This window comes from Dromaius novaehollandiae, chromosome 3 (assembly GCF_036370855.1).
Source record: "Dromaius novaehollandiae isolate bDroNov1 chromosome 3, bDroNov1.hap1, whole genome shotgun sequence".
In the NCBI taxonomy this organism is placed as follows: domain Eukaryota; kingdom Metazoa; phylum Chordata; class Aves; order Casuariiformes; family Dromaiidae; genus Dromaius; species Dromaius novaehollandiae.
The window spans coordinates 23,462,580-23,475,373 of record NC_088100.1 but is presented as its reverse complement, the minus strand read 5'-3'; the positions used below and the strand labels follow the sequence as shown (position 1 = coordinate 23,475,373).

General features: G+C 37.5%; 1 protein-coding gene across 6 annotated transcripts in view; it reads right to left on the bottom strand.

Annotated features, from left to right (window-relative positions):
- ARHGEF10 (Rho guanine nucleotide exchange factor 10) overlaps positions 1 to 12,794 on the bottom strand; it is a 118,344-nt gene that overhangs the window by 76,080 nt on the left and 29,470 nt on the right. For 4 of the 6 annotated variants that reach the window (XM_064508534.1, XM_064508537.1, XM_064508538.1 and 1 more), the window contains 6 exons: positions 9,005 to 9,175; positions 7,455 to 7,745; positions 6,149 to 6,215; positions 4,940 to 5,019; positions 3,805 to 3,861; positions 818 to 981 (listed from right to left, as the gene is read on the bottom strand). In XM_064508534.1, coding sequence (XP_064364604.1) covers positions 818 to 981; positions 3,805 to 3,861; positions 4,940 to 5,019; positions 6,149 to 6,215; positions 7,455 to 7,745; positions 9,005 to 9,175 — 830 coding nt within the window. Of the gene's footprint in view, positions 1 to 817; positions 982 to 3,804; positions 3,862 to 4,939; positions 5,020 to 6,148; positions 6,216 to 7,454; positions 7,746 to 9,004; positions 9,176 to 9,753; positions 10,200 to 12,794 lie in introns of all 6 variants that reach the window. The other 2 variants (XM_064508539.1, XM_064508536.1) reach the window with 2 other exon arrangements.

Sequence of the window (12,794 nt, the reverse complement as noted above, 5' to 3'; positions counted from 1 at the left end):
GTCCTCCAGCCATTCAGAGCAGGGACTCGCAGCAGGAAGCACAGTGTGGTCCCTCAGCTCTCATGCCAGGACTTTCTGCTCAGAGAAAGGGCATGAGGGCAAAAGGAGAGGAGGCAAAGCAGCCTATGAAAGTCTAGGTCTGCTGATACGCAGTCAAGATGCAGCACATATCCATGTCATCAGTATCCTCCTGCTTCTTACAGCACAGATGCAGCCAAAGGTATTAGACCAGAGGACCCAGGGATGTTGCAGATAGATCATTTCCAGCACACCACCTTTTATCTCCTTACTAAATGGTACAGGCTTCTTTCTGACCACAAAAACTTATTTTGGGGTTTTTTTTTTGGTTTTTTTTTAATAAGCATAGTCACCTTCAAGCAAAAGAAGTGATGCAGATTTAAGATAAAAAAGCAGGGAACACTTGAGTACCTGAGGGATCCCAAACTTCAAGATTTTTCAGGGTTACCCCATTCACTCTTCACGTTATTTTTCACACTTATTTATCATTTACACTAATCTATCAGCTGCAAAAGAAGAAAAGGTGAGGAACAGCCTAAGAGGAAAAAATCACCCCATTTTTAATTCCATTTTTATCCAATTTGAGGATTTCTTTTTATGAAGCTGTTTAACATTTTTATCTTTTCTTTTCCTTGCTATATTTTGCTGTGAATTGTCATTCCCGCACTGATTCATGTCTCTCTTAAAAAGATGTTCTTGGTATTTGAAACTGCACTGAGAAGGGAAACACAGCTGAGAAAGGCAGGTGGTGAAAATCAGAATAATCTCAATCACTGAGCAGCACTGTGGGGATACATACATGTCTCTTGTGGTTGCCTCGCAAAAAAGAGCTGGGAATTCCATTTTTACACTCAGAATCACTTTGTTCTTCGTAGCTTTCAAACTCACTTGAACTCCACCCATATTCCAGGGAGCTGTTTCCACCATCATCACCATTTTCAACATCATCATAAATCATTTCCTCTGCAAGAATTACACCAAAATAAAAAATTAAGCTACACTGAAATTACTGTTTTTAAACATCAAAAAGCTTGTTCACTATGTACTATAAAGAACTACATAGACTTTTGTATGGACACTTTCTATAGAAATAAAACGATGCAGTGTTCAAACAGCCAAAGTAGGTCTTCTTTGTTGAAACAGAATACTAAACAGGACACGTGACCAGTGTTCTGGGTACACACCACGATCTCTTTAAAAACGTGCTGTACTCAAACTGTATTGTTTTGTCCAAATCCCATGACATGCTTTAGAGGAGATTCAGAGTAAGCTGAAACTGTAGCTGTGAACCTGGATCTGCACAGACTAAAATCAACCTTCCATTTGCAAGCTTGCCATTTGTTTTTAGGATTTTTTTCATGATCAGTTCAAACAACAAATGCTGAAACACTGTGAAAATCAAATGAAAATATCACTACTTAAATCAGAACAGATCAGACCAAATTAGCAAGAAGCATATAATAAAAGCATGGTATTTTATGATTTATCATTCTTGCATCTATACTGGTATTCTACCAGTTACTAGGAAGCTCTTATATCCGCAAGCTACCTTGCCCATAAACTAGGCTTGAAATATTAATCCTTTTAAGATCGAGAAAGTTCTATTTCAAAGGCTGACCAAAGCACCAACAGTTAAAGATACTGGAAAAGTGTTTCCAAAATACTAATGTAAAAAATTGCTACAAAATTGGTCCACGTTGTTTTAAGGATGTATTTTTAATGGCTTTATTACTTTCTACTTTCCATTCCTTACCTCAGCTGGTGTTTTAGTTGGCACAGACATCAGATTTGACAAACTAACTCAAAATGAAATGGAAAAATGTTTATTATCAAATACTTATCAGTCAACAGGCATGCACTTTACATACATAATCATTTGTCCCACTACAATTAGAGAAGTGTAGACACTTCTACTAGGGATCCCTGTTGTCAGAGGCTATTACTTAGCATTTAAAGCTGCATCACATAACTCAGTAAACAAAATTTGTGCTTTTGTTTTAAGATTAGAATTTCAGTTGTATTTAAATTGAAAAAAATACATACTCAAAAGTAAAACTGACATCTTTTACACATCTGCCTAATTTCATGATCCTATGATTGAAAAACTATGTTTTGACCAGTAATAATCTTCCTATATTAACATTAATGACACTATTTAGAATTAACATGAAGTAATCTCCTCTAATTTGAGATAATTAAATGCTTTTTTTTTTTATCTCCATGTATATCAAAACTGTCCTTAAAATATACTTCCTGAAGGAGAAGTTTTAGTGGTAATTAGCACAATGAAAATTTTAAAAGAATCATCACTGTAATGATATAAGTCCAAACTTCTCAATGCCAGTATTGAGGCAGGATATACCCAGTGATGTAGTGGATATATCTTGCCCACACACTAATGCAGAATGGGGCACTCAGATGGCAATGTTTGTGAAACAGGTGTGCCTCCCTGTCAAAACATACAATCTAACATACAAAACATAAAGATCACGAACATACAAAGATGAAATTATCCTCACTATGTATTTTCTCCGACTCTTTCAATGTCTGTGGATACGGATGAAAAGCCAGAATTTGGGTTAATAACTTCCGGGTTAACCTGAAAATTCTGACTGAGATGCTGAGCAAAGCTTTGTCCCACATCCCATTCACCTCCTCAGCTCAGTCCCAGCCGCCATGTACATGTTTCCTGACTGAGCTGGAAGATGTCCCTGCCCAGACTGGCACAGTCCACTTAGGGACTCCCCAGGAATAAAAGCACTTAAGTCATTAATGTAATAAATCCTAATAATAAATGAAACATATTTCAGTAATAAAATTTGCTGAATGTCTTGCATGAACAGTACTAAGAATAAGAAATGAAAACACTATAGCTTAAGTGCTTTTTTGAATCCTTAACACAGTCATAGTCAAATTCAGCAAACACCTGTACCCTCTGAGAGCCAAGAAAAGTAGATGCTGAGTTCCTAATAAGCCACTCCAGTCAAACAAAATCTGTTAGAACCAGCAAAGCATTAAGCACAGTCTTCACTGTGACCAAAAACTGCAAAACAAATAGAGAGTCCTTGCTTAAAAAAGCTTCTTGACTTCTAGTTTCACTGTTCCCAGTCAAGACAAAATCTTGGCTCCAGCAACTGCTTTGAAATCTGTTCTTGCCCTTCCAAAAAAGGACACAAAATAAGGAGCTAGACTATTCTGAAGCTGAAATAAAACATTTCTGCCATCACAGTTAGGGTGGTAAACAGCCTCTCTGAATCTCCTCTTCAACAGATGTTCAGTGATCTGAACATAGTTTTTCATCTATCAGATATTTTTATGCAAAGTGGAATTTTAAAGAATAGAGCAGTTCTCTGTACAACCATGCTAATGATGCATTATCATAAATCAGTTGAGCTATTTAAAAATATCCTTTCCCTACACACTTTGCCTTGTTTAGGTCACCATGGCTACAATATCCAAAAATATAATTCTGTCTTTTCTCTAACACATGGAACACCACCACTCAGGGATTTGGGACAGTATACATTGGGACGGTATTGTACGATATCTGTACAATACAGCAGGATTCAGTTTTTGAACAGAATAGTATAGGAGACCTGTGGATATAAATTCTGTCAAGAGTTAGTTTTGAGTTTTGCAAGACCCACTGATTACTGATACAGTGTTAACTTCATGTAGACATATTTTTAGTGAACGTGTCTATTCAGTACATATTCATATAGGTCATATTACATTTCTTTCAGCTTAAAATAGATCTACATTGTTTATATTACAAAGACCTCAAACCTGGTTCAGAGTCTGAATTTTCTCTTGGCACATCATCATAAATTACTTCATCTGGGTCTAAAAGCAAAACAGGAAAAAGAAGTGAGAAATCCCATAAAATTTGATTGGGACCAACAATGAATTTTGGTTACACTGGCACATACAAATATAATGGAGGTATGACCCACTCTCCATCAGCATCTTGATAGTACATCCAATCATCATTAACCAAATACCACAAGAATGCACAGTAACAGTAATGATAAGATATTTGAGAAATTTCAAACAGTGTTTTCTGCGTTGTTTATGATAACCTTTGGGAGCCTGAAAACAGAAATCCATTTCCACAGCCAACATTTTTCCCTACTTTTCACAGCACTATGGTATGCTCTATGCTTGCTGAGCACTGCTTGCTGCCTTACTAATTAGCTCTAAGAAGGCTGTAATATACTTTGTTTTTAAAGAACAAAACCTGTAAATAATGTAATGATCATTCTAGTAAGTTAAGAGGCAGGTTGAGATGATGATGCAAATTCCTCATTTGTTTCAAATGATATGTAAGAGGAACCTCCAGCCCAGTGGGAAGCCTCATTTAGTCTGAGCTGAGGATAGCCAGGACAATCTGTCCTCAAACTGCATAGTCTCTGTTCTGGTCTAAAACACACCTGCCAGCAAAGACACAAGGAGAAGCATTAAGGAAAAGTTTCTTCCCTTCCACCTTCTCCAAGAACTTCATTGCGAAACTATGAGAAAAGCAAACTCATATACAGCCACAAAGGGGACTTCAGCAAATTTCCACTATGTACATATCCAATAGAGTCAAATGATTTGCCTTAAACAATAGCATGTGATTCCCTTGACTTCAAAAAGTACTTCATGCAAGAGTGAATGTTAATCTTACATTAAAATATTATACTATTGAGTATTTTTAACTGGTAAAACTTGGCTCTGGAACACATCTAAAAAATAAAGTAAAAGTGAAAACAGACATCCCTGTAAAATGTATGCATGTGTGTATGCGTATATACTTTCATACACATATACACATAATCTCTACACATACACACACAAAACATATATACACACACACAGAGTTGATCACAACTTAAAACTGATGATCTTCTAAAGCTGTACTTCAGTGATCACTGATACTTACTTTCCATCCATGCTGTATTTGCCGGATCTGCAACCCACTTGGCCAGAGCATCATCCTCTCTCCTGATCTGGTTATCTTCACTTGAAAAAAATGCCACCAAATAAAAGCATTAAAAGCTACACTATAATAATTTTAAACAACCGTAAAGACAAGGTAATTAAAAAAAAAACAAAACAAAACACTGCCTTCAAGTTCTCACTCTGAGGCTGCAGGTTACTAAAAAGTGCTACTTCAGTAAGGAATTCAGAGTCTAATACTCTATTCTGACCATTTTAATCAAGAAACTGAAATTGCTTCCCCTCCCATGGAAATGTTTTGTTTCTGAATTATTCTACCAGAACACATAAAACTATCTTGTTGAAAGCTATGAAATGAGAGCTACTCTTTCACTGTAAAAAAGACTAAACACATACAGCGCTACATGAGGAGGCATGCAGCCAGCAGACTGAGGGAGGCAGTTATTCCCCTCTTTTTGGTACTGGGAAGGCTGCACCTGGAACACTGTGTTCAGGATTTGCGGCTCCTCAGCTCCAGAAGCATATGGAGAAATTGGGGAGGGTCTAGCAGAGGGCTGCCAAGATGGTCAGGAGATTAAGGCACATGGCCTACACGGAGATGGGCTGAAGGAGCTGGGCTCATTTAACCCGGTGAAAAGGAGGTACAGGGTGACGCAATAGCAGCCTACAACTATCTGAGAGCCGCAGAGGTGATGGAGTCAAAATTTTTGTTTACAGTGCCAGATCACATAACAAGGAGGAATGGTCAGCAAATTGCAGATTGGGAAATACAGTTTGTTCACCAAAAGGGTCGTGCAGCAGTGAAGACATTGCTCAGAAATGCTGTGGAATCTCCATCCTTGTAGATTTTTGAGATACTATCAAAACCACAGCTGATCTGATTTCATGTTGGCAGCAGTCCTCCTGTAAAGTAGGAGGTTAGACTACGAGATCTTGGCCTTGCAGCCAACATTGCTATGATTCTATGAAGTTAAACCTTATTCCTTGAAAACTATCATGCATGGTTGTACATATCAGACCTCGATCAGTGCTGATTTTGGTACACAAGCAGAGTTACGGAGCTAAGAAAATGAAAATAGACAAAAAATGGAAATGTCAGAAATGAAAAATTAAATGTTTGGCTTATCAAATGCAAGCTTTCTCAGGAATTAAGGTTTTATAGATCATTAAATGGTGTTGAACTAGCAATCACCTATTTTGGGGATCCTCTGAGTTTACAGAACTACAATGGCATTCTTCAGTTGCTGACTGCGTACCTGCTAAGTAGAAACAAAACACGATCATCAAAATACTTGAAATAAAATGTAGGTGTGGTTTAAATGGTATGTTTTAGCATATGAAACTGATTTTACTAAAACTGCTAATGAATCACCTACTTCTGTACAACATTTTTATCCCTAAATGAACATGTGTAAAAAATTTTAAGAGTTTTTTTTGCACTATTTTTATGAATGAAAGAATTAATTCACAGAGACATAGCAGTTTAGTCTAAGAGGAAATCACAATGTCTGATGCATTTAATTCTAATTTTTGAAATATATATTCCTTTACAAGCAATAAAAACCACACAAAGACATTTGTTTTTACCTGCTAGCATGACTAATGGCAGTGGACAGCAATAGCTGCAAGAAAACATATCACTACATATGGAATTACAGTAGAATTGCTGCTTAGCTAAAGGCTAGTACATTCAAAATACAAGAAAGAAAAAAGGACATGGTATGGGAATTTTTCTGTTCTTCCTGCTCTCTCAATATTAGGCTGCCAATTTTGCCAGTTTTTTGGTTACAAAAGAGGGGGATTGTCCCTGTTTCTTTAACAAACCATAGTTACTTCCCTTCCAGTCTTCCCCTTCTATCTTAAAATTAGACTAAAGGACAAATAGAATCTGTCAAATAGTTGAGGAAAAAAACCCCCACCAACTTTAAATCCACTGGGATTGAAAAGAAAAGAGAAATGCATATAAGGGGATAAAAGGGACAAGAACTCTGCCAGGACCTAGCTAAAGCATGATAAAGGTTTGTGAAAAAACATTTGGTTTGAGCACTGAATTATTAATCTGGAAATTCATGTCATTAACATTAATCATTCTTAATGGCAAGATAAGACAAGAGCCCTGACTCACGTTATCTATCATAATACGGTGCTGAAAAACCAAAGGTCAAGCATCATTCATTTAAGTAAAGGGTTGAGAAAGAACCAACTCTGTCTATATTTTTTCTTATACCTCTTTACTTTGATATCTCAATCACAGTACTGCAAGCAGAGCCCTGCAAGAACTTTTTTTTTTTTTTTTTTTAATAAACCAACATTTTTCGGTAATATCTGATAATTAGTTTTAGTTCCTACTCTAGAATAGAGTTTGTTTTCCATTTTGACACGAAATCTCCCACAGACATCAAGGAACAGCGCCACACAAGCACTTACAAGGCAGTACAGTTACCTGAAGTTAAACAAGCATTCCCCTCCAAATAAAATAAATTTGGTAGATACGGTACCTTCTTCATCCACAGAAACACTGCGTATTATAACAGGACTGGAGTATGCTGGCAGTATCAATGGTAAATTGGATGGTACAGCATAGCCACAGGGCACAGGAACAGAATATCCACTGCATGAGTTAGGACTTGTACTTTCGTCTTGAGGGCTTGGTTCTGGTGATGAGGATGGATCCTTTTCTTGGATTGGTGAAATATTTATAACTGAATAGGGGTTTGCTTTTGTTGGAGTGCCCTCTGCAGCAGATGGCGATGTCTGTATTTTCTCATTTTTTTCTAAATTATCAGTCCCTTTATTTGAAAGATGAATAACAAAAAAATAAGATTATATTTTTCATATTTAAGCCTTACTTTAAGGAGTAGCTTACAGTCTATAACTCACAAAATTCCTACAAACTAAAGTAGTGCTATTGTCCCCATTTTACAGATGTGTCATGCAGAAAGTCTGTGGAAGAACAAAAACTCGATTCCAGGACTCCTAAATCCTGTATAGAAGGAAGGCTGACAGGGGGTCTCAGAGAGCACATAGTTGAAAAGAGCCTTAAAACCTGAAGTTTGACATCTGGATTCTAGACGAATTTGTGTCATATATGATACAAGAAATATTTTAATAATAGCTACAAAGAGAAGAAAGAAAAAGTTCACTAGAAGTTCATTCCTTAAAGAACATTCCTGAAAATACTCTACTGAGAAAAGGTAAAAGAAAGTAACTTTCCAAGTTTTCTTCCTTAAAAATAAATTATTTCCTGCTATACAAATTTCCTGATATCTCTTGGGACTAGCTGAGGTACAGTGGAACCAAAGGCCACTTTAAAACCAGCTGAAGTGGAGCCCAAGTAATTAAAAGTTTATGAGATTTAACTGCAACTTCACAAAAATGTTAGTGAGCAACAAAAAAAGTTTTCAGAGTTAGGCAGTGTTTAAGTTCCAGGTTGTCAAACTGTACAGTCACCTGAAGAGGTATCTGTCTCTAATTGCCAGGAGCACAAAGACTCTGTTTACAAAAGGAAATTGGATGGAAGCCAGTAAAATTAGCTGTTGTAGATTTGAGCAGAATCCAGTGATTTCCAGAATATACCTCAGCACAGGGAACATCTGCATGTGCTATAACAAAGTATAAGGGTTTTAATGTTTTATAAAAGAAGACTTCAGCTTACAAATAAATTTCCAACATTCCGAGTCCATTGATTTCTATATACATATCCTCTTCAGATCAGCAACCAGCATGCTGGCTGTGAAGATTTATCTCAAGCCGCCCATATGCAGCTGCAGTTGCATGGACATGGATGGATGGATGTCACAGGCAGATGGGAAACCTCACCGAAATGACACGACCTGTGCATTTGCAATGTCAAATCTACCACAACTATAACTAGCAGGAATGAAAAGAACATTGTATAGTCTTTCCATGCACATCTTTGTATAATTTTTCCATGGCACTCTTACAATTATTTAATTATACCATCAGAAAAAGGCTCCTATACTCCAGCAGTCTGATCTCTGCTCAGCCTACGGGAGGCACAGCCTATGGGACTGGCAGGCTGCCTCACCTGTGATGTTAGCCTCTTCATGCTCTATATTATTTCCAGAATCAGAAGGAGGTGGCATAAGAGCTTGTCTGTCTGCTTCCGGTATCTCATCTCCACTATCGAAGTCAAACTCTTCTCCTTCTTCCTCTTCTTCATCATTTGTACCAGTGACTTTGGGTTCGTTCTCTAGAACTATGCAGAAAGACACTCTTTTTGTTATTTGTTCTTATTAATGATTTCATGTGATTAGTAAATGTTCCAGTTATGAATGAAGCTTGTATAATTAAGTCTTAGACTTTTAGGTTAATGGAATAAACCAAAACCCCTTTGATGCATTGATAAATTCAGATAGTTCTCAATAAGCCCTTTAATGCTAACAATGGAATTACTGAAAAGCAACAAATAACTGATAATACAATATCTTTGCTTTTGTCATAATGAACTAAACCCAGAATTATTTTTATGAACATGTTTAAACAGCCAATTCTTTAAGCAAGAAAGGTTCACAGATGAATTTGTATTTTGAAACAGAACTTTGGGACTTTATGACTTCAAGTCTTTTTTCCTTTTTAATTCTTCTAAGTCTGTTCTTTCACAACGATCCAAAACTAGCAGTCCAAATTAAAAAAAAGGGGGGGAGGGGCTAAAGGAGAAGTTTTGTCACAGGGAAGTTGCTGCTTTCCTGGTGTACACCACGTGTCAATGAGTAACCTCTTTGGAGAGACGAAAGTATGGTCGTGGGGTGGGGACGCTGGTTTTTCAGTTCTTACCTTTGAAAAAGTACTGGCTGAAATAATAACATTATTTTCTAATCCAGCTAGAAAGTAGGAGTGGAGTTTTTTTTTCCTTTTTTTGTCTCTGCTTATGAACGCGCTGCAGTAACGCCATACAGATTTGCCACCGAATGCCAGGGTGGGGACGGGGCGCAGGAAGCGCAGAGCAGTTCCCTCTGTGCTATTGTTCGTATCCACAGGGGCACGCAGATCCCCTGAAGAGTTAAAATCTCTCATTGTTTTATCTCCACTGCTGTTTTTACTGCACATTCACTGGAAGTCCGCGCACAGCATCCAAAGCTTCTGCCGGAGCAGAGCAGCTGCCTGGTGGGAAGCCCGTGCCCACCGGGTGCCGTGTCCACAAACCTTCTCTGCAGGTCGCTCAGACAAAGGGTTCATTCCCACCTCCACAAATCATCCATCCATAGCTCTTCTCCTACCTTCTGAAGGGAAAACCTTTATCAGAAGTCTCCTTGAGGTGCAAGTGGTTGTTGTAGTAATTTTTTTGGCCGGGCCTGCCTTCCTCCCAAGCTTTGCCTCAGGCTCACAAGCCAAATCTAACTTTTATATAGGTGTTCAACAACATATTAAATATATATATTTTATGCTATAGTTATTTGTTTTTAATATTATAAATAAATACACAAATATGTTATAAAAATGTAAATGAAGTTCATAAGGTTCCCCCCCACTTCAGGTAATACAATACTAAAAACAAGTCTTGCACGGACAGTAAGATCTCCTGACTCATCATGATATTATCAGCTTTTCTACCACCTAGAACATGTTTTGTATCTTTGTGATAAAACCCACAGAATCCATAGCTCTTGACTGCTTAGACTGTCATGGTAATAAACATTCTTGCCAAGGCTTCTGTTTCTTCAGGTAGGCTGAGCCAGCATATTTTATCACAGCCACAAATAACAAGATCTTTCATGCAGACTTTCTGTAGGAGAAAAAAGTGAACTAATTACAAAAATACTAAGGAATGAAAAAAGCGGTTATTCTGCATTTATTGCCATGGTTTATGGCTGAGGCAGCAGGACATTTAATTCAATTTTGATGCTTTTTTTAAAATCCTTTGGTAAGAAGTCAGCCTTTGGATTAAGGCTTTTCATATTTGCATTTGTCCATTAGCAATATTTTTCTGAAAGATCCTAAAATTCTGCAGAGCTGTTCCAGCTGATTGAAGCCAAGCACAGAAGTCCTCCTAATTCAGCATTCATTAGACTAAGCTTTGCATGACTATTTTCTACTTGACAGTAATGGAGAAAAGAAAGAAGGGAGGAATTTTTGGTATGTTTTCAGTATATCCAAGTACTTCAAATTTAGTATTTCACAGGTTTGTGTTTTCCCAGTGGAACAGGTTTGTGATCACCAGCGTGTGAGATGATGTTTAGTCAGTAAGCAGGTACTGACCGCAGCAATCACAACTTTTAACGTTCACACACTGCTGTCTGCCACTGCCCTTGCTGTGCTCTACCAATGCGGGGATCAGCAGCAGCAGTTCCAACGACATGAAATGGTTATGTCTGCATTTTGTATTTTTGAGGAGGTAGAAGACGAGCTTACTGGAATGAGTGGAACATGCTCTGATCGCTGCTGCAGCATTAGGAGCTGCTCAGGGAACGCAGATGTTGCTCGAGCAAGCGCAGCGAATCCACTCGCTCGCTGGAGGTCGATTCTAGGCATTGATCGGCAAAAGAAAACCGGTGTAGGCCCACAAAATACCCAAGCCACGCAGAGAAACACCTAGGGAGCCCCAGGCCTTTCTGCGGGTTTGTGGCTGCTAGGTTAAGGAGTTTCAGGATCAAAATTTTTACCTCATGCATATAAAGGCAGCTTAAGTATCAGGTACCTAATAAGTCTCTACTTCAGCACTTCAATTCTACATTGATGCAGTTGCCCAGGCATATGTATCTAGCGCAGTGCCATTTGTCAGGGACAGACAAGAACTGCCACTGGCAAAAATGTGATCTGAGACGCTTAAAGCAGAAGGAAGGACCCAGGGGCAAAACACGGTGAACTGATGTACCATTTTCCTTCAACACCCTCCTCCCACTGTATATACATCTTATGGTTAAAGGAAGAAATACAGACATAGCGATTGATGTTCCCAACTTAGGTAAAAAATATATATTTTTTTTAAATAAAAGATCACCTTATTTTTATTATAGTTTTTGTTAATACTGTCCTGTTTTGTTTATTTAGAAACATTGACTTTACCTCAGAGGTAAACAAAGCACAGGACCCTGCATTTGAACAGTACCGCATGGGAAGTCCTCCTAAATTACATCAGTGATGGAATAGTGGGTTAAGAATAAAAAAAAGAAAAAGAATAGAAATTACACACCTTTTAGCAATGGTAGACTGGAGCCAAATAACTACCCTTTATAAAGTTTTCAAACTGTATTTTAACTTTGTGTCACTTCTACATTCATTTAGTGTTTCAGGTTTAAAGGTAAACCTTTAGTCTTTAGATTTAGTGATCCCTTCAGTCTAATAATTATTCTCCTTTGAGCTTTTAATCTTGAGGGTATACTATTTTGTTTAATGGAAACAAAGTATTTTTATAACACATATAAAGAGAGGCTGGGGCACGTTTTAATTGAAGATAAACCTAGAGTTATCCAGCACTGCAGATAAACACAGATTATGTCATACAAAAAAGACATCTTGCATAACTCCAGTTTTGAAAGTACGTACTTTTGCTACAGTTTATGTTCTCATGTCAAAACAACGCACACACGCGAAAGCATTTTTCTGTTCTTGAGAAGTTCTACAAAAATCAGGATGACACAAAGCATAGTTAAACTTGGTCTGAATCTGGCTAAAAAAGAAAAAAAAAACACGTCTTGCAAAATGTCATGCTTATGAGAAAAGTGCCAGTTCCTCCAATCCTTTAAACGTAAGCCAAGATGATCTAACAGAAAAGTGGATTTCCAAGCAATTGTGATTATAGAGAAAAACCGAAGAAGAAAAAATTATTCCAAAACACCCCCCCAATCACATAAAAAAGAACTACATTTTTACATCAT